Consider the following 20,810-nt stretch of genomic DNA (forward strand, 5'->3'; position numbering starts at 1 on the left):
TCACATCCTGTCCAGAGGATATAAGTATTTTCTGCCAGCCAAGACATTTTGTAACATATTGCGAAGTGATTCTAAGAAAGAATACTTCAAGAATCATGTCAACTGACAGAATAGTTCGTGTAGGTTCTAGGAAAAGCGAGGTAAGTCGATGATTTGTATTTATGTTGATTTTATGCCGTGTGGTTGGCAACAAGTAATGGTTCTGTGAACTTGACCTCTTTTGTAATGACAGTTACCGAGTCACGTAGATCTTTCACAAAAAGTATTACACTGCGACTGTGTTTTTTGGTTTATCTGTGATTGGATTTTATCTATCCAACTATGTCATTTACTGCTGTTTGTAATAAACTCAGCACACACTCACACACACACACACACACACACACACACACATACACATACACATACACACACACGTGAACTAACTTGCACAGTGACACACCCACACACTGTCAACACTGGACATAAGATTTCTCTTAATATCCACAATTTCCCCTCACAAAATGGAATGAGTAATGTTCACAACAACACATGGACACTCACTCCGCCAGTCACACATAGCCAAGGAGTGGAAGGGAAGTGTGAAAATAATTATAGCCTCCTTCTTCCTTTCGGCCAACATCATTTTACTGATGATTCTGTCGTAGTTTGGGGAGATGGCCGAAGATTGTGCTGTTGTGAGGATAAAAAAAAAGGAAAAAAGAAGTTGTTATTTTGGTTTTCAGTTATATTTAACATTTTATCATTTAGAATACCCATGGGTGTATAACACCATGTATAAATTTACCATTCACTAGGCCATATTTATAATGTATTGAACTCCACTGCCAGTGTCTTATGGTTAAAGTGTTTTACTATAGAAATGAAATTTTCCATAAAAAATCTCATGATTTACCCTAGCTTTGTTGTTTGTCCAGTGCAGATTTCGTACATTAAACATTTCTTACCTGATGCATACTTTGTTTTACTGAATCTTGCATCAACATCACATTTAGCATTGTACAATAGACTGCTGGAAAGTTCCATGGCCATCTTGGATCTTGCGCATGCACATCAAACTTTTACTCGAAATTGTGAGCATGTCAGAGGCGATCAGTGTAGGCAAAAGCAGCAAATGTGTGCTGTCCTCCATTTGTTCAGTTGGTAGCCTCTGTTGCTATTACCAAACTCTGTACAATGAAGTATCTCTGTATACACAATAAAAAAGAACAAAATATGAAGCAAAAATTCAACAACAAAAAAAGAAGCTGTGCTGTCCAACATGTTCAGCTTCTCTGGATTGCCTTCGTTGGTCACAATTTTGGAGAGCCACTCAAATAAGAGATCACAGATCATGTGACATGCCTCTATAAGGCATGTAAACACAGAGCTCTCCAGCATTATATCGTAGATTAAGTCAGTAAGTCATAAGTGGTTTTAACTTGAATCTTTTTTTCTCTTATGACAAAGCGAACAGTGTGGCTAAGCTTGTTCATTCATAGGTTAAACTTAAAATGTTTTAGCCTGACATACTTTTTGTTCTGGATCTAACACTAAGCACACAGTAGTGGCTCAACTGGTTCAGATCTTTTAAAACAAAGCAACCAGGTACAGAATCATAACTACCCAGTCTTGTTATCATGTTGATGTTTAAACTAGTGAACTATTGATTGAAAGTTAATCAGGACTACTACTTACACAAAAGTTACAGTAGTTATTAATTTACTCATGCTGTTTACAGTTTTGATAATACAGACTGTACCTCCAGTTAAAAATTTGTTTTGTTTTGACCACATTGAGGATTAGTTGCATGACAAAAAATGTCATTTATTTACATGTATACAATGCAAACTCCGTACAAGTGCAATTTATTATCCAACTGAAATTTTATGAGTCCACGATGAATAGTAGAATATAAAAGCATTGGTGAGATAACTGTAACCATGAACATTGGTGGGCACACTTTGTCAGTATCATTAAACTAAAGTTGTCACAGAAACAGTGACATAGAAAATAAGATTTTTTAAAAACAAACACATTCATTATAGTTGTACATGGATTTATGTTATATGATATATGCAAGGTGATTCACACCGTATCCAAGAGGACATTATTAGACAAGTCATGCCCTACTTGAACATCCTTCATCCTTGATCCTGATCAAGTAGTGAGATAACTACAGTCATAGGGTGAGCAGTTCAGCAGGGAAATGAGATCAACTGTTTGATAGGAGTAGAGGAAGGGGATCAAAGGTGATGTGATGAAGTAATCCTGAAGGAACATCACTCACAAGTGCTCATAAATCAAACGGAAAGTGGTGGCCTGGAGATAACTTGTCCACCTAGGATGTGAGAGAATTTGAGCGCATGGGATTGTATCCCACACTGGCCTGTATTTTCTCCACCTCTGTTGGACATTTAGTGGTGGTCTGGATGGTTGTCATTTGTATCAGATAATAAACTGAGCTCCCCACCCCCACCTCACCCCAATTGTGGCAAGCACTTAGAACATGTAAAAGAACCCATGGCAAGAAAAGGGTTGCCCCTGGCAAGATTTCTGGTGAAAAACCCACTTCGATAGTAAAAGTAATACATGTGCAGACAGAAAAAAAAAAAAAAAAGAGAAAGAAAAAATGATTATGTGTGGCACTGCAGTGTAGTGGCGCTCTCTTCCTGGGAAGAGCAACCCAAATTTCACACACAGAAATCTGTTGTGAGAAAAAGTGATTGAAAAAATAATGTAGTACAGTATAATAGAGGTACACCGTACAGTATAGAACAATACAAAATGCTTTTGCCAGCAGTTGGTTGTGGATGGTCTTAAGTGCCTGCCCATCCGAGCATGACCTGCCTAGTGTTTTTTGCTGTTTGCAGAGTGCTAAATTTGGGGACAGGACAAGGATATGGCCCCAGGCTTCTTCCTTGTATGTAAATCAGGAAGAGGGTGGGTCTAGTAGGGGCAAGGGGGAGACTGGAGAGAGAGGGAGGAGGAGGGGGTGTGGGGGACAGAAGCAGTGTTTGTAGTTGTGTTCCCATAGGTGTAAACACTTGTACACTTGTGAGCTTGTTAAAGAAAATGATCAGTGTTGTTTTGAATCACAGATGTCCCATACTTTTTTTTCTTTTTAATTTTTTTTTATATAAACATTCCTTTTTACTGTAGAGTAGATGTTAGTAGATGATTTATGAAATAGATCTGGATTTGGTTAACCTCTGTCAGTGTGTGTGTGTGTGTGTGTGTGTGTGTGTGTGTGTGACTGATCTTGTGTGTGTGTGTGTGTCTGTGTGTGTGTGCACAGAGAGAGAGAGAGAGAATAATAGGTCACAGGGTTGAAACAGACTTATCGTTATGTCAAAGAGCAAGCCACAAAATAATATGAGTTAAAAAAAACAACAACAACAAAAACCAAACAAACAAAAAACAAAACACACACACACACACACACACACACACACACACACAAACACACACAAACCCCACAACTGAAGGTACATGAGGCTGGACTGGTGGCCTTGGGGATAAAGGGCCTGGCAAGGAAAGGGTGTTCTGACCTTTTGTCTCCCCTCTCCCCCCCCCCCCACACCCCCCACCCCAGCCCTCCCCCCTCCCAGCCCCCCTGTCCCCATCCAGTACCTTGAGAGAGAGTTTACTGTTCCACTTTAAGATGAAAGGATAAACCAAGTCTGTGTACAGCATGCACTTTGTGTACATGTGTAAAAGTAAAAGGAGACATGCATACAATGTGATAATTTTCCATGGCAGGATTCTGTAGATAAGCTAGGTTGGTAAGGAATGGGATTAAAGAAAAGGGAAAAGTTGTGTAAACACTTTGGGAAGAGCATTGAATTTGAAACATATATATATATATATATATATATATATATATATATCTTTTGACATGACCAGTGCTGTGCAATGTAGTATACAGTATTAGAGTATAGTTCACAGAATGTGGTGCACCCATTCTGAGGACTTAAGGACTTAATTAATGTACCCCATAGTAGATCCTGCTAGGGGGCTTCATGCACCCAAAGTAGATAGTGTACAGTTGAAAGCATGGATTGCACCAGTCAAAATGTGTGCATTATATACCCCAAATAACTGCATGCATTGCACCGGTCCAATAAGAATTGAGTTAGAGGACACTGTGTATCCCAGATAACTAACTCTGTACAGTCCCCAGTGTGTACTGCACAAAGGTTTATAAATTTATTTATATTTTTTTAGAGGACATGTACTATGTAGTTGAAAAGTGCTGAAGAGAGAAGACTAGAACAGGTTGCACTGACATTCAGTGACCTAAAACCGGAACTGTTGTAATCTCTTGTAAAGGGCAGACACTGTGGAAGGCTTGCACTTGCAGGGGAGGGGGAAGTGGTAAGGTGGGACTGTGGCCAAGGGGGTGTTGAACTTGGGATTTCTGTCCTCCCCCTGCCCCCCCGACCCCCACACCCTGAATGATAGTGATAGTTATAGTAAATTATACATTTATAAATATAAATACACAACTACAGTGCAAATGTTGATTTTTCAGTCATTTCAGCCACTTTTGACATATCTATTATCGGTACATTCACTCTAGTCTGACTCTGAATGTCATGATCATGGTTGATATATCATATCATATATCAATATATATACTTGAATTCTCTACAAATGTCAGTAATGATATATAATATTGATGACAACAGTGGCATCAAGATCAACTCTCTCTCTCTCTCTCTCTCTCTCTATATATATATATATATATATATATATATATATATATCAGTTAACTGATTTTTGCTTTCAATCGATCAGTGTTGTTGTGCATCACTAAAAAAAACTGTTGTTTTTTTTATATGTGACAGCTGGCACTCATTCAGACTCGCACAGTGATAGACCAGCTGAGGAGAGATGCAAGTCTCAAGTTTGAAACCAGTAAGTGTCTTGCACACAGCACATAAATAAATTGTAATAAAATAGTTTGTAGTTTCTTTCCTGAGATTTGTTGCCTTTTAGATTTGCAAAAAGAATTTCATTAAAAAATGTTTTAAAATAACTTGTTTCCTTTTTAATTGAAAATTATGTATCATTATATAGGTAGGTGTATGTATGTGTGTGTGTGTGTGTGTGTGTGTGTGTGTGTGTGTGATTTATATATAGTGAATGTGTTGTCATTCACTCATTGGCTCCATCATTTGGTCATAGTCATCTCTTTTTCAGTTTTTGTCTTAATTTTGTGTCTGTCTGTCTGTCTGTCTGTCTGTCTGTCTGTCTCTCTCTCTCTCTCTCTCTCTCTCTCTCTCTCTCTCTCTCTCTCTATATATATATATATATATATATATATATATGCATGTGTGTGCACTCATGCATGTGTGAGTGTGTGTGTGTGTGTGGTGTGTGAGTGTATGTGCGCATGTGTGTGAGTGTGCGAGAGAGAGAGAGAAAGAGAGGGAGAAATGCATGCATACATGTTACTGGCTTTTTAGTCCAAGTGTTCACCAAACCCAGCAGATTTTTCTTGTTGTTTTGTTTTCAGATACTATGCACTTCATTTGTTGTTTTTGTTTCCAGTTACAATGCACACAACAGGAGACAAAATACTGGACTCGGCACTATCAAAGGTGAGTTACTGAGTGGCACATATCGTGTGTATATATATATATATATATATATATATATATATATATAATACTTTTTGAAAGTGTTTGGAAATTTTAAACTGGAACTGAAGAGATTTTATGTTTCTGTCTGTTCACCCTGTTACATGAAGTGTCAGAGAAAGAGTGTGTCTGCCAACAGATTGGGGAGAAGTCTCTGTTACATGAAGTGTGTTTGCCAACAGACTGTGGAGAAGTCTCTGTTACATGAAGTGTGTTTGCCAACAGACTGTGGAGAAGTCTCTGTTACATGAAGTGTGTTTGCCAACAGACTGTGGAGAAGTCTCTGTTACATGAAGTGTGTTTGCAATCAGATTGGGGAGAAGTCTGTTACATGATGTGTGTTTGCCAACATATTGGGGAGAACTCTCTGTTAGATGATGTGTGTTTGCCAACAGATTGGGGAGAAGTCTCTGTTAGATGATGTGTGTTTGCCAACAGATTGGGGAGAAGTCTCTGTTAGATGATGTGTGTTTGCCAACAGATTGGGGAGAAGTCTCTGTTACATGAAGTGTGTTTGCCAACAGACTGTGGAGAAGTCTCTGTTACATAAAGTGTGTTTGCCAACAGACTGTAGAGAAGTCTCTGTTACATGAAGTGTGTTTGCCAACAGATTGGGGAGAAGTCTCAGTTACATGAAGTGTGTTTGCCAACAGACTGTGGAGAAGTCTCTGTTACATGAAGTGTGTTTGCCAACAGATTGGGGAGAAGTCTCAGTTACATGAAGTGTGTTTGCCAACAGATTGGGGAGAAGTCTATGTTACATGAAGTGCGTTTGCCAACAGATTGGGGAGAAGTCTCTGTTAGTGTTACATGAAGTGTGTTTGCCATCAGATTGGGGAGAAGTCTCTGTTACATGATGTGTGTTTGCAAACAGATTGAGGAGAAGTCTCTGTTACATGATGTCTGTTTGCCAACAGATTGGGGAGAAGTCTCTGTTACATGAAGTGTGTTTGCCAACAGACTGGAGAAGTCTGTTACATGAAGTGTGTTTGCCAACAGACTGTGGAGAAGTCTCTGTTACATGATGTGTGTTTGCCAACAGATTGGGGAGAAGTCTCTGTTACATGAAGTGTGTTTGCCAACAGACTGTGGAGAAGTCTCTGTTACATGAAGTGTGTTTGCCAACAGATTTGGGAGAAGTCCCTGTTACATGAAGTGTGTTTGCCAACAGACTGCGGAGAAGTCTCTGTTACATGAAGTGTGTTTGCCAACAGATTGGGGAGAAGTCTCTGTTCACACGGGAGCTGGAGGATGCATTGCTGAAGAAGAAGGTGGACTTTGTGGTGCACTCCCTCAAGGACCTGCCCACCCAGATCCCCCCAGGCCTGGTCATCGGTGCTGTGCTCAAGTCAGTGGACACACCAACACCTTGCTTAATTTACACTTAAAGGGCATCTGTTATAATGAAATGATAAAGTGAGTGGACACAGCAACACCTTGATTTATTTACACTTAAAGGGCATCTGTTATAATGAAATGATAAAGTGAGTGGACACACCAACACCTTGCTTTATTTACACTTAAAGGGCATCTGTTATGATGAAATGATAAAGTCAGTGGACACAAAAACACCTTGCTTTATTTACACTTAAAGGGCATCTGTTATGATGAAATGATAAAGTCAGTGGACACAGCAACACCTTGCTTTAACTTACTTAAATGATTAAGTCAGTTTTATACACGCACGAAAACATGCACACACACATGCACGCACGCGCTCACACACACACACACACACAGACACAACAAAACAACAACAACAGCTGGGAAGACCTTGTCACATAAAATCCACACATAAAAGAAACGCGCACACAAAAACACCACCACCACACAGAGAAAACATTCCCCCATCCTTCTAATGTACAGGCCCAGGGAGCTGTAAATACTACACAAAGCCTTGGAGCTGTCTAGCAGCATCTGTTGTTTTTCAGGAGGGACAACCCTCACGATGCTGTGGTGATGCACCCCCGTCACATGGGGAAGAAGCTGAGTGACCTCCCCCCTGGCAGCGTCATCGGCACCAGTGCCCTGCGTCGTGCCGCCCAGCTGCAGAGAAAGTACCCCAACTTCAAGATTGAGAACATTGTATCCTTGGCTTGTGTGTCGTCCGTTGCCCTCTGTCCACATGGTGGGCGTTTTATTTTTTCTTCTTCTTCTTCATCTTCTTTTTCGTCGTCTTTGTCTTTTTCTTCTGTTCTTCATCTTCGTCTTCTTTTCCTCCTCCTTTTCCTTCTTCTTCTCTTCTTCATCTTCTTTTCTTCATCTTCTTCTCCTCCTCCTTTTCCTTCTTCTCTTCTTCATCTTCTTTTCTTCATCTTCTTCTCCTCCTCCTCCTCCTTTGTCGTCATCTTCTTTTCTTCTCTTCTTTCTCATCTTCTTCTCCTCTTCCTCTTTCTCCTTTTCTTCTTTCTCCTCTGCCTCCTTCTTCTCTTCTTTGTCGTCGTTGTCTTCTTCTCCTTCTCCTCCTTCTCTTCTTCGTCTCCTCCTTTTCTTCTTCTTCCCAAAGAGTCCGAGACATTTGGTTGGGTATTTAGAGCCCTGTCCTTCATCTTAACTCACTCAGTACGGCCGGTCCTCTCTTCTCCTCTACGCAGACCCCTCGGATGTCCAGTGGGTGTCTGAATGACCCAACCTTTAGCTTCCGTCATCAGAATTGTGGTATTCTTTGTCAACATTCACCTCTTCAGTATAAGAGTCTTCCGCTTGCAATATTTCGATGGTGGTAATTGGGGTGAAACGCTGTTAACGTCGTCTCTTTCGCCGTTCGTATGGAGAGAGTTAAGGATTATGAACAGTCATTGGATGACATGTGGTGATCATGAGCATGACATCATCTTCCTGTAATGTAACCAAAGGTTCATCGGGGCACCAAACAACTGCTCCAGGTCTGTCAGTTGGTGTTCAGGCATGCGCAAGGGAGGTAATGTGCCAAGGGAAGTCACTGGCAGGTTTCTCCTCAAGAGTTGAGTAGGGGGTTGGCTCAGTACAGGATGGAGTCCCTGCTGTAGACTGCACCAGTGGCTCACAGTGGGCGTGTTGGATTCAGTATCATTTGATGGGGGAAAAAAATCTTACTTCATTGCAAAATGGGAAGGTGGGTATTGAATGACATTACATCTCTGTCTGTCTGTCTGTCTGTCTGTCTCTCTCTCTCTCTCTCTCTCTCTCTCTCTCTCTCTCTATATATATATATATATATATATATATATATGTTATTTTGTTTGCAGAGACTGTGCATGGTTAACAATCTTGGAAAGTCTGAAAACTTGAAGCCAGCCTCTGCCATTATATATATTTTATATACATGTACATACCCGCTTTTTCCCTTAACCGGTTGCTAGCGTGGGAATCTGAACACCCGATTCCGTAAGTTGTCGGAGGATGGGAGCACCTATGATGCCATTATTCTGGCAGTGTCTGGCCTGGAGAGGATGAACTGGCACCACCTTATTTCAGAGGTTTGTCCTGTTTGTTTTATTTTGTTTTATTTATTATATTTTGTTTTGGCTTATTTTATTTTATTTTATTTTGTTCTGTCTTGTTTTACTTTTTTTCTTTTTTTTTTTTTTTTTTTTTTGCATGACATTCATTTAAGTTTCAGTGGGTGTATCAGTGGGTGTGTAATTAACATGAAGTATGTGTGTGTACCAGTGGGTGTGTGATTATCATGAAGTAGGTGTGTGTATCAGTGGGTGTGTGATTATCATGAAGTATGTGTGCGTCAGTGGGTGTGTGATTATCATGTATTATGTGTGTGTACCAGTGGGTGTGTGATTATCATGAAGTATGTGTGTGTATCAGTGGGTGTGTGATTATCATGAAGTATGTGTGTGTACCAGTGGGCGAGTGATTATCATGAAGTATGTGTATCAGTGGGTGTGTAATTAACATGAAGTATGTGTGTGTACCAGTGGGTGTGTGATTATCATGAAGTAGGTGTGTGTATCAGTGGGTGTGTGATTATCATGAAGTATGTGTGTGTATCAGTGGGTGTGTGATTATCATGAAGTATGTGTGTGTATAGAGGGTGTGTGATTATCATGAAGTATGTGTGTGTACCAGTGGGCGAGTGATTATCATGAAGTATGTGTATCAGTGGGTGTGTGATTATCATGAAGCATGTGTGTGTACCAGTGGGTGTGTGATCATAAAGTATGTGTGTGTACCAGTGGGTGTGTGACTATCTAGTATCATGAAGTATGTTTGTGTGTACCAGGGGTGTGTGATTATCATGAAGTATGTGTGTGTATCAGTGGGTGTGTAATTTGCACTGAAATATATTTTCTGGACAAATGGATAATACCTGCACACACAAATTATACTAGAACAACCACAATAAAAAAAAAAAAAAAATAAAAAGAAGAAAATAAAAGAGATATACAATGCATTGTGACCCTCAAAGTGATAATATGGATGTAGGGCCACACCCCTTTGGTCTCCACCCCCATCCTCTTCACCTCTCTCACACATAGTCACTTCATCGAGTTCTCATCGAATCGTGTTGGCTGAGTGCCAAGAAAATGGCTCACACTTTGTCCTACTAAAAATTTGGTCACTTTCTGTCATCTGTTACAGCTGTTGTAAAGTCGGCATCACTCACTGATCGTCGTATCTTGGCCAGTCTCTTCATTGCTCCCTTTATTTTCTATCAAAATCGTCCTACAAAAGTTCATCACTGTCTTCTCCTTTGAATTTACACTTCAATTCTTTCTGAGCATCAGGCAAAGAAAGCAATCCTGGTTGATTTTGTGCAACCACGATCACATGTCTTGAGCACAGCATCAGTCCGACATTTTGTTGAGCGAGCGAGGAGAGGAGCCAGGTAAACACTGTGGCAGAAATCCAACCAAAACTCTCAAATAAAGGATTGCCTGATGATGTAGATGAAGTTTCTAGTTATGAATAGAATCTAGAAAGATTCCCCAGGCTAAAGCTACCAGTATTTTTGTCAACGAACTCAATTCAAACCAGGGAAAAGTCAGAATATTTAGATGACAAGTTATCTCATCATTGTGGCAGGGAAGCGTACATGCTTACATTGGTGAGTTACCTCGTCACATAGGCAGCCTAGGGGTTATTCGCACAACTATGGTGGTGTGTATAAATTTCTCTGAAACTGTACAGGAAAAAATCAAAAGAATTTACACAAATCAATTCACACAGCATCAGTCTTGTATTTTACAACTCTGGAACTGTTAAGTTCGATGGTATATTATATCGTATTAAACCGTATATTACATTTTGTCATAACAGATTTCCCAGTGTGAAATTTGGGTAGGTCTCCTAAGGGAGAAAGCATTGCTACAGTGCAGCACCAACCTCTCTTTTTTTCTTTTTTTTTTAATCTTTTTCCTGCATGCAAGCATATTTGTTTCACTATCAGAGTGGATAATTCTGCAGAATTTTGTTACAGTTACAACCTTTCTGTAGCCATGGGTTCTTTCATATGTGCCAAGTGCATGCTGCACACAGGACCTTGTTTATCGTCACCAAAATGACTCGGCAGCAGTGCAGGGTCTCCTTTGGTGTGTGGCCTCCTGGCAATCAGACATGTTTGGGTTCTCTGTCTGCTGCTGAGGCTGGTACTGGGACAGACGAACTCGGGTGTGGCATAGTATGAGGTATTTGAAATTAGTGGCGTGGGATGATGGGGCAAAAGAAAAAAGAAATGGTGTAGTAGAACGGGTAGACAATTCAGGTGTATGTGGGATTCGATCCCGTACCCTCCGATTCTCTAGATTCCTCAGCCGAAATGTGACCTTGCGGAGAAACCAACTGAATGTTTTGATTGGCCGCCCCCAGGTGCTGACGCCGGAGGACTGCATGCATGCGGTGAGCCAGGGGGCGCTGGCGGTGGAGTGCCGGGCGGGGGACGTGGCCACGCTGAGTCTGCTGCAAGGACTGAACCATGTGGACACCGCTCTGGCTGTGGTGGCTGAACGGTCCTTCCTCACCACACTGGTACATACACCGCTCTTTGTTTCTGTCTTTGTTGGATTGATTGATGACTTCATACACTGCTTTGGCGGTGGTGGCTAAACACTCCTTCCTAACCACACTGGTACATACACCGCTCCTTGTTTCTGTCTTTGTTGGTTTGATTGATAACTTCATACACTGCTTTGGCGGTGGTGGCTAAACACTCCTTCCTCACCACACTGGTACATACACCGCTCTTTGTTTCTGTCTTTGTTGGATTGATTGATAACTTCATACACTGCTTTGGCGGTGGTGGCTAAACACTCCTTCCTCCACACTGGTACATACACCACTCTTTGTTTCTGTCTTTGTTGGATTGATTGATGACTTCATACACTGCTTTGGCGGTGGTGGCTAAACACTCCTTCTGCAAAACACTGGTAACACTCTGATTGTTGACTCACTTGTGTAAACAAAGTGAGTCTGTGTTTTAACCCGGTGTTCGGTTGTCTGTGTGTGTGTGTGTGTGTTTGTGTGTCCGTGGTAAACTTTAACATTGACATTTTCTCTGCAAATACTTTGTCAGCTGACACCAAATTTGGCATAAAAATAGGAAAAATTCACTTCTTTCCAGTCATCTTGTTTAAAACAATATTGCACCTCTGGGATGGGCACAAAAATTTTTTAAAAAAGAACCTAATTATATGCAAACTGCATTTACTGTTATATTTTTTGTATTCTCTAAACTTGGCACTTTGACCTCTTATTCTGACACAACAACAAGAGGAGTCATTATTATCATTTTTTGTTGAAACAGGAACTTGTTTTGCTTAGCATGGAATTTTTATTGATTTTGCAAACGTTTTGGTGCAGATAGTAAAAACGAGAAATTACTCTGTAATTAATGCTAGGGGACTTAATTTATCACAAGTGAGTCTTGAAGGCCTTGCCTCTCTTGTTTATTTGTTTAGTTGATAAATTTAAACACTGCTCTGACAGTGGTGGCTGAAGGATCCTTTCTCACAACTCTGGTCTTAGTCATTCATTCATTTATGTACTTATTTGTTTGTTTGTTTATCAGTATATTAACTCATTGCACTGGCCATGGTGGCAGAGCGCTCCTTCCTCAGAACAGTGCTGTTAGCAATATTTTGTTTTGAGATGTGGTGATGATGAAAGGTGGTGTGGTGTGTGTTCAGGAGGGAGGCTGCAGCGTACCGGTGTCTGTGTACACAGAGAAGACAGACAACCAGGTGAGGAGATTGTATGCTCTGTGTGTGTGTGTGTGTGTGTGTGTGTGTGTGAACAGTGTTTTATCTGTGTTGTCCATGGGAGTGTGTGTTGTGTGTGTGTGTGTGTGAACAGTGTTTTATCTGTGTTGTCCATGGGAGTGTGTGTGTGTGTGTGTGTGTGTGAACAGTGTTTTATCTGTGTTGTCCATGGGAGTGTGTGTGTGTGTGTGTGTGTGTGTGTGTGTGTGTGTGAACAGTGTTTTATCTGTGTTGTCCATGGGAGTGTGTGTTGTGTGTGTGTGGGGGAGGGGGTTGTTCTGATTTGTTTTATGCTTATCAGTTTGTTATCGGGAGAATTCTTTATTTTCGGCAGTATTTTTTTGTGTTTACAGTTAATGTCACAGAATAAATGTGTATATTTTACGAGACATGTTTCATTGATCGTGTCTTGTAGACAGTTGATGATGTCTTGTTGACAGTTGATGTGGACAGCTGATGTCTTGTTAACAGTTGAAACCAGTAGATGATGTCTTGTTGACAGTCAGTGATGTCTTGTTGCCAGTTGATGATGTCTTTTTGACAGTCGATGATGTCTTTTTGACAGTTGTTGTGGACAGTTGATGTCTTGTTGACAGTTGATTTTGACATTTGATGTTTTGTCGACAGTTGATGATGTTTTGTCGACTGCTGATGATGTCTTTTTGATAGTCAATGACATCTTGTTGACATTTATTATGTCTCGTTGATGGTTGATGACATCTTAGTGACAGTTTCGTCTTGTTGACATTTGATGTCATGTTGACAGTTGATGTCTTGTTGACAGTATATGCGATGTCTTGTTGACAGTTGATGTGATGTCATGTTGACAGTTGATGATGTCTTGTTGACAGTTGATGATACGGGGAGGGGTGTTCAGCATCTGTGGCACTCAGGCAGTGAAAGATGAAATGACCTGTGACCTGCTAGCGACGCCAGACGAGAAATTGGTAAGGGAGCAGGATAGGATAGCATGTAAAAGGAATCACTTGTGGTTGGTTTGTCAGCTTTTGTAGACACATGCTCACACACACACTTCACAAGGTCTGTTCAGTCTTGATATTCGCAGCACACATTCAGTCTTGATATTCGCAGCACACATGTGCAGAAGTATGCATGCAGGCATGTACAACTGTTCAGCAAATCACTCAGCTTGCATGCCTAACACACACACACACACTCACACACACACACACACACACACACACACACACACACACACTCACACACACATACTCCATTCAAACATATTCACGTACCACTTTATAAGGATTGGAGGCCTAACTGTATTGAAAAACCACTCATCTATACACATACTTGCACACACACACACACATTTATTCTATCATTTATTCCCAGCCCTCCCCCCCCCCTTACCCCCACCCACACCCACATTCCCACAGACCATGGGCCCCCCCCCACCCCCCCCAATGCTCACTGTTGCGCACCCAGCTGATACCTGGTCAGTACAGTCATCCTTCATTGTTCAGGACTGGCATTGCTCCTGTCTTTTGGAAAGGATGTGGTTTTATGACGGTAAATTTGTGTACAAAGCAATTCCAGTGAGAAAAGAAGCGCTCAGATATGTGCGTGTTCAGTGGTGGTATTCAGTACCTTCATGTCTGTGAACTTCATTTGGTGTGGGGCCAGAGTCCTTACAGACAAAACCATTTCTTCTTCTTTGTTCGTTGGCTGCAACTCCCATGTTCACTTAAATGTACACAAGTGGGCTTTTATGTGTATGACAGTTTTTACCCTGTCATGTACGCAACCAAACTCTGTTTTAAGAAGTGAGCATGCAGAGTATGTTTTTGTTTCCAGAACCCATTGAACGCTGACATGGATTACAGGATCTTTAACGTGCGTATTTGATCATCTGCTTGCATATACACACAAAGGGGGTTCAGGCACAAGCAGGTCTGCATATATGTTGACCTGGGAGATCGGAAAAATCTCCACCTTTAACCTACCAGGCGCCGTTACCGAGATTCGAACCCGGTGGACCCTCAGATTGAAAGTCCAATACTCTAACACTGGGCTGTTGTGCCGGTCTAAACCGTTTTGATGCTGACTCTTGTTCCCCAGAATGAGGAAGCGGACCCCCCGGCCACCTTCACCACGGACGAGCACTACATCACCATCGTGTGCCACGAAGCGGAGAACCACCGCCGCTACCACAACGCGCGTTGCGTGGGGCGACGCCTGGCGCTGGCCATGATTGGTGAGGGGGCCGACGTCATCCTGAAGGCCGCCAAGAACAAGACCAAGGAGGACGTCCTAGAGGAGCATGCCAGGCGCAAGCGGAAGGCCGAGCTGGCCAAAGAGGCTTCCGCCTCCACCTCTGCTTCCGCCCCCAAGGAACAGAAAGTGGAGCAGCACCAAGAGGAGCACAAAGTGGAAGGGGCGGAATCCTTGGCTGTTGCCGCTGCCGTGGAAACAACGGGGAATGGGGTTTAAAAGCTAGGGGCAGGAAATTATTGGTATTGGGTGGGTTTGGTTTTTTGTTTGTTTGTTAGCTTGGGTTGTTTTGTTTTTTTTGTTGTGGTTGCAGGAATTGACAGCGTTTTATTAGACAAGTGAAGATGTTTTGTGAGTTGTGATGTGTGTGATGATATGGGTAGGGAGAGGTAAGAGAGGGAGGGGTGTGATTTTTTTTCTTTTCTAGGGTGGCTTTTCTTTGGAGGGGGGTGGAGGGTGGTGCGGTGAAGAGGTCTGGTCCTCCATCAGGTGTGGTGTGGTGGTCGCACAGTGGGGCAGGTCAGCCTTGGACTGTCAGACCATCGGAGGTTTGCAGTGATGGCAGAAGATGGTAGACATTGGGTAATGCTGCTCGTCAGGCATCTGCCGAGCGGTGGTGGCGTAGCATCGTGGATTTGTCCAAATGCAGCGGCGCCCCCTTGACAAACTGAAATGGAAACAGATGAAAACGGAGAACATGGTGGATCCCTGTCAGACATTAGTCGTGCTTCAATGCTGATGCGTTTTGTGGTGGTTGTTAAGACACTGTCACACCTGAGCCTGACAGGATGGGGGCCTTTAGGGGAGGGGCAGAGTGGTGGTGATGATGATGATGCACATTATGGGATAGAACAAGGACTGTTGGTGACAGACAGTGGATGGAGGCCTTTAGGGGAGGGGCAGAGTGGTGGTGATGATGATGATGATGCACATTATGGGATAGAACAAGGACTGTTGGTGACAGACAGTGGATGGAGGCCTTTAGGGGAGGGGCAGAGTGGTGGTGATGATGATGATGCACATTATGGGATAGAACAAGGACTGTTGGTGACAGACAGTGGATGGAGGCCTTTAGGGGAGGGGCAGAGTGTTGGTGATGATGATGATGCACATTATGGGATAGAACAAGGACTGTTGGTGACAGAATGTGGATGGGGGCCTTTAGGGAAGGGGCAGAGTGGTGGTGATGATGATGATGATTATGGGATAGAACAAGGACTGTTGGTGACAGACAGTGGATGGGGGCCTTTAGGGCAGGGGCAGAGTCTGTGACAGCCGTTCCAGGGGATTTTGAGGAGGGGGAGTGAGGACCGTTGGTGACAGTCTGATAGCAGTTCCAGGGGATTTTGAGGAGGGGGAGTGACGACCGTTGGTGACAGTCTGACAGCCGTTCCAGGGGATTTTGAGGAGGGGGAGTGAGGACCGTTGGTGACAGTCTGATAGCAGTTCCGGGGGATTTTGAGGAGGGGGAGTGAGGACCGTTGGTGACAGTCTGACAGCCGTTCCAGGGGATTTTGAGGAGGGGGAGTGACGACCATTGGTGACAGTCTGATAGCAGTTCCAGGGGATTTTGAGGAGGGGGAGTGACGACCATTGGTGACAGTCTGATAGCAGTTCCAGGGGATTTTGAGGAGGGGGAGTGAGGACCGTTGGTGACAGTCTGACAGCCATTCCAGGGGATTTTGAGGAGTGGAAAGAGTGGGGGATGGGGATGTGTGGGCATGTGTGATTTTAAAATGTTAGTAGTTTGCATTGATCACATGTCAGGTGATGACTGGGGGAGTCTGCTGCAAGAGGAATGAGTGATAGTTTGTAACTGATGTGAGAGAATTGTGTTGCTATGCTCATGGATGAAGTGTGGTGTTGGATGTAGATCGTACTGCCTCGTGCAAAACAAAAGACACAAGTGGATTGTGTTGTTAAGCTGACAAAATGTTTTGAATGTAGATCGTACTGTGTTGTGCAACACAAAAGACACTAGTGGATTGTGATGATTTGCTGACAGATGAAATGTGTTAAATGTAGATTGTACTGTGTTGTGCAGAGGGAGGGACAGAGAGAGATTGGCTTGCCAGTGTTGTATCATGCTGGACACAATTTGCTATTATGTATTTCATCAATTGATTGTATTTAGAGTGAGTGTGATAGTCATTTGAGGGGAAAGTCAGTGTTTGTGATAATCGGACTGTATTCATAAATACAGAACGTCAAATTTCAGGAAAAGCTTTAAAAAATTTTTTTTTTTTTCATTTGAAGGATGACGGATTTTGAAAACATGGCACTCACAGTGCATGTTCTGGATATATATGAATTGAGGCAGAACACAGACTGTTTTCATAGAAGAAGAGGATTTACTTGAATCATTAAAACAATGCAGGTTTGAATCTCTAGTCTAGATATCAGGGAGAATGAATTAAAGAGAAAGAAATGACCGAAGCATCCTGATCATGCTGCATATTGTTGGGGAATTGTTCTGAAAAAAAAGTAAAGAAACATCCACCACACCTTTCTGAGTATTGTTACTGTATTGAAATGCCACAGAAAGTGAGTTCTTTTTGTGTGTGTGTGTGTGTGCGTGTGTGTTTTCAATCCTGTGCGAGGGCCATGGCAGAGGTGGTTAGGAGTTGAACGTTTGATCCTGTTCACCTGTGATCCAAGTTGGAGGCCCCATTTCAGTATGGTGTTGTGTTCCTGGGAAATGCACCTCACTCCGATTTTCCTCTTCACACCCAGGTGTGAACAGGTACCACACTTGTGTTGGGAAGGGTTGAAACGACAGAAGGAGAGGACTGAGCCCTACCTTTTTATGGTGAGCCCTAGACACTGTGGATATGAATTCACTGTCCAGTGCCTGTAACTGGCTGTGGGACCTCAACTTTTTTGTTGGTCTCCTTTGTTGAGAAATGTGATGTGATGACAGCATGTGATGTGTCAGTGGATACGTGGCTGGACCTCTGCTGTTTTTTTTTTGGTTTTTTTTAGCAAGGCTACTCACTGATGTCAGATGGTTGGAAATAAATGCAGAGATTGTTTGCCTCCACGTAACTTTGTAAGCAGCATTGATCTATGAACAAAGGTTGTGTTTTTCTTCTTTGTTTCCCACTTCTATTGTTTATCCCATTTGTGTGTGTGTGAGAGAGAGAGAGTTTGTTGACACTACATAGTTATGTTGAAATAAAACAGTTTTGGTATTTATTCTGTTGTGTGGAAGTAAAACTGTTGATTTGTTTTTAAGGTGTTGTAAAACAAGATGTCCAGTAAATAAGTGTGCGCAGTGACACGCACTGACCACAGCCGGTGAGACTTTGTGTGGAGGTGGGTTTTTTCTCTTGTTAGTTTTGTGTGGGTGTGTTTGTGGTGGTTCTTTTTCTTTTCTGGCCTTTTGTTTTATTTTATTTAGTTAGTGATTTTTGCTTAAATCTGCAGTTTGATGCTGTGTTTGGTTAATAAGTGGCTTAGAAAAGAAAGAGAATTCTTTTCTTTATTGGCCTGTTTCCTGATGTTTGTTCTCATTGAGTGAATGGATTGTCTGATGGTGTTTTCAGTTTGTTGTACTGAGTGAATGGATTGTCTGGTGGTGTTTTCAGTTTGTTGTACTGAGTGAATGGATTGTCTGATGGTGTTTTCAGTTTGTTGTACTGAGTGAATGGATTGTCTGGTGGTGTTTTCAGTTTGTTGTACTGAGTGAATGGATTGTCTGATGGTGTTTTCAGTTTGTTGTACTGAGTGATTGGATTGTCTGGTGGTGTTTTCAGTTTGTTGTACTGAGTGAATGGATTGTCTGGTGGTGTTTTCAGTTTGTTGTACTGAGTGATTGGATTGTCCATGGTTTGGTTTTGGGTTTTTCCACGTACAGAATCATGACACTGTATTTTGATTAACTTGCTACGGTGACGGTGCCATTTATTTCAAAAACTATTTTGTATTTTCTCAGCATCTCAGCAGTTTTTGTCTGTTTTTGTTTCGTTTTGATTTTTGTATGATTTTTTGTTGTTTTGGGGTTTGTTTGGTTTTTTTGGTCTGTTTCTGTTGACCAGCTTTTTTTTTGTTGTGTTTTCTGTTGGGATGTGGAGTAGGGGAGGGAGCTGTCATTTTCAGCTTATTGTTGTTTTCATTGTGCTTTTTATTTGCAAGCATGCAGGTGTGGCTGTTACTTCTGGTTTTGGGTGTGTGTTTTTTTTGTTTCTGTTTTTTTGTTTTGTTTTGGTTTTTTGTTGTTGTTTTATGGTTCTGAAGGGAGGAAGTGGCAAACTTATTATTATTATTATTTTTGTTGTTGTTGTTTAAGGCAGAAATGTCATGTCTCTCTACTTTCAGTGCATTTCTTTCCAGTAAGCATTTATCGTTTTGTGGGTTATTTTTTCTCTTTAAACAGATCAGTATATTTTTTTCATTTATATTTATTAAGACTTTTTTGGGTTTGTTGTTGTGTTTTGGAATATAGGAAGATGAATGTAAATGTGTTTTTTTTTTGTTTTGTTTTTGTGTGTGTGTGTGTTTATTTTTATATTTATTTCTTTTCAATGAATATTGATGTACGAATGTGGATTTATCTAAACAGACACAGACTTTGTCATTATGGTGAGTAACCAGTGCCAAAAAAGGAATGGCTCCAGTTTCAGCATTTGACACAAAGATATGCCCTTGGACTGAATCAAAGAAGACTTGTCTCTCTGACTTTGCATTTCACCCCCTTCAAGAAAACCCTGTCAGTACAAATTGAGTGAATTGCATGGTGGATTTCTGAGATAAACAGTTGTGGTTCTGTGAGATCATGTCATGTATTGCACGGTGGATTTCTGAGATAAACAGTTGTGGTTCTGCGAGATCATGTCATGTATTGCATGGTGGATTTCTGAGATAAACAGTTGTTCTGCAAGATCATGTCATGTATTGCACGGTGGATTTCGGAGATCAACAGTTGTGGTTCTCTGAGATCATGTCATGTATTGCATGGCAGATTTCGGAGATAAACAGTTTTGGTTCTCTGAGATCATGTCATGTATTGCATGGTGGATTTCTGAGATAAACAGTTTTGGTTCTCTGAGATCATGTCATGTATTGCACGGTGGATTTCTGAGATAAACAGTTGTGGTTCTGCAAGATCATGTCATGTATTGCATGGTGGATTTCTGAGATAAACAGTTGTGGTTCTGTGAGATCATGTCATGTATTGCATGGTGGATTTCTGAGATAAACAGTTGTGGTTCTGTGATATCATGTCATGTATTGCATGGTGGATTTCTGAGATAAACAGTTGTGGTTCTGTGAGATCATGTCATGTATTGCATGGTGGATTTCTGAGATAAACAGTTGTTGTTCTGTGAGATCATGTCATGTATTGCATGGTGGATTTCTGAGATAAACAGTTGTGGTTCTCTGAGATCATGTCATGTATTGCATGGTGGATTTCTGAGATAAACAGTTGTTCTGTGAGATCATGTCATGTATTGCATGGTGGATTTCTGAGATAAACAGTTGTTGTTCTGAGAGATCATGTCATGTATTGCATGATGGATTTCTGAGATAAACAGTTGTTGTTCTGTGAGATCATATCATGTATTACATGGTGGATTTCGGAGATAACAGTTTGGTTTGGTGAGAACATATAAGATGAGGGAATTGTCTCAGGATAGCCTTTTTTCTTTTTCTCTTTTTTGGTCGACTGGGTTGGGATTGAAATTGTTTGAAGGGAGGAGCAGGTTGGTGTTGAAATCACTAGGAATTGTGTTCCCACCATGGACTGTTCAGATAATGTTCA

General features: G+C 41.6%; 1 protein-coding gene across 1 annotated transcript; it reads left to right on the top strand.

Annotated features, from left to right (window-relative positions):
- Positions 1 to 19,634, top strand: LOC143277702 (porphobilinogen deaminase-like). The gene is made up of 10 exons (XM_076582625.1): positions 1 to 140; positions 4,830 to 4,899; positions 5,536 to 5,585; positions 6,839 to 6,972; positions 7,556 to 7,709; positions 8,966 to 9,082; positions 11,427 to 11,585; positions 12,743 to 12,796; positions 13,666 to 13,761; positions 14,897 to 19,634. Exons 1-10 carry the CDS (start codon positions 96 to 98, stop codon positions 15,266 to 15,268), a joined length of 1,251 nt encoding a protein of 416 aa, XP_076438740.1. The 5' UTR covers positions 1 to 95; the 3' UTR covers positions 15,269 to 19,634.
- Positions 19,635 to 20,810: the final 1,176 nt, after the last annotated feature.

Source organism: Babylonia areolata, chromosome 34, assembly GCF_041734735.1.
Source record: "Babylonia areolata isolate BAREFJ2019XMU chromosome 34, ASM4173473v1, whole genome shotgun sequence".
Taxonomy (NCBI): Eukaryota; Metazoa; Mollusca; class Gastropoda; order Neogastropoda; family Buccinidae; genus Babylonia; species Babylonia areolata.

Excerpts from the sequence above, each read along its gene's own strand:
- LOC143277702 (XM_076582625.1), top strand. The coding sequence starts at position 96 with ATGTCAACTGACAGAATAGTTCGTGTAGGTTCTAGGAAAAGCGAG. Across the intron at positions 6,973-7,555 it reads GTCATCGGTGCTGTGCTCAA|GAGGGACAACCCTCACGATG; the intron begins GTCAGTGGACAC and ends GTTGTTTTTCAG. Across the intron at positions 9,083-11,426 it reads GGCACCACCTTATTTCAGAG|GTGCTGACGCCGGAGGACTG; the intron begins GTTTGTCCTGTT and ends GGCCGCCCCCAG.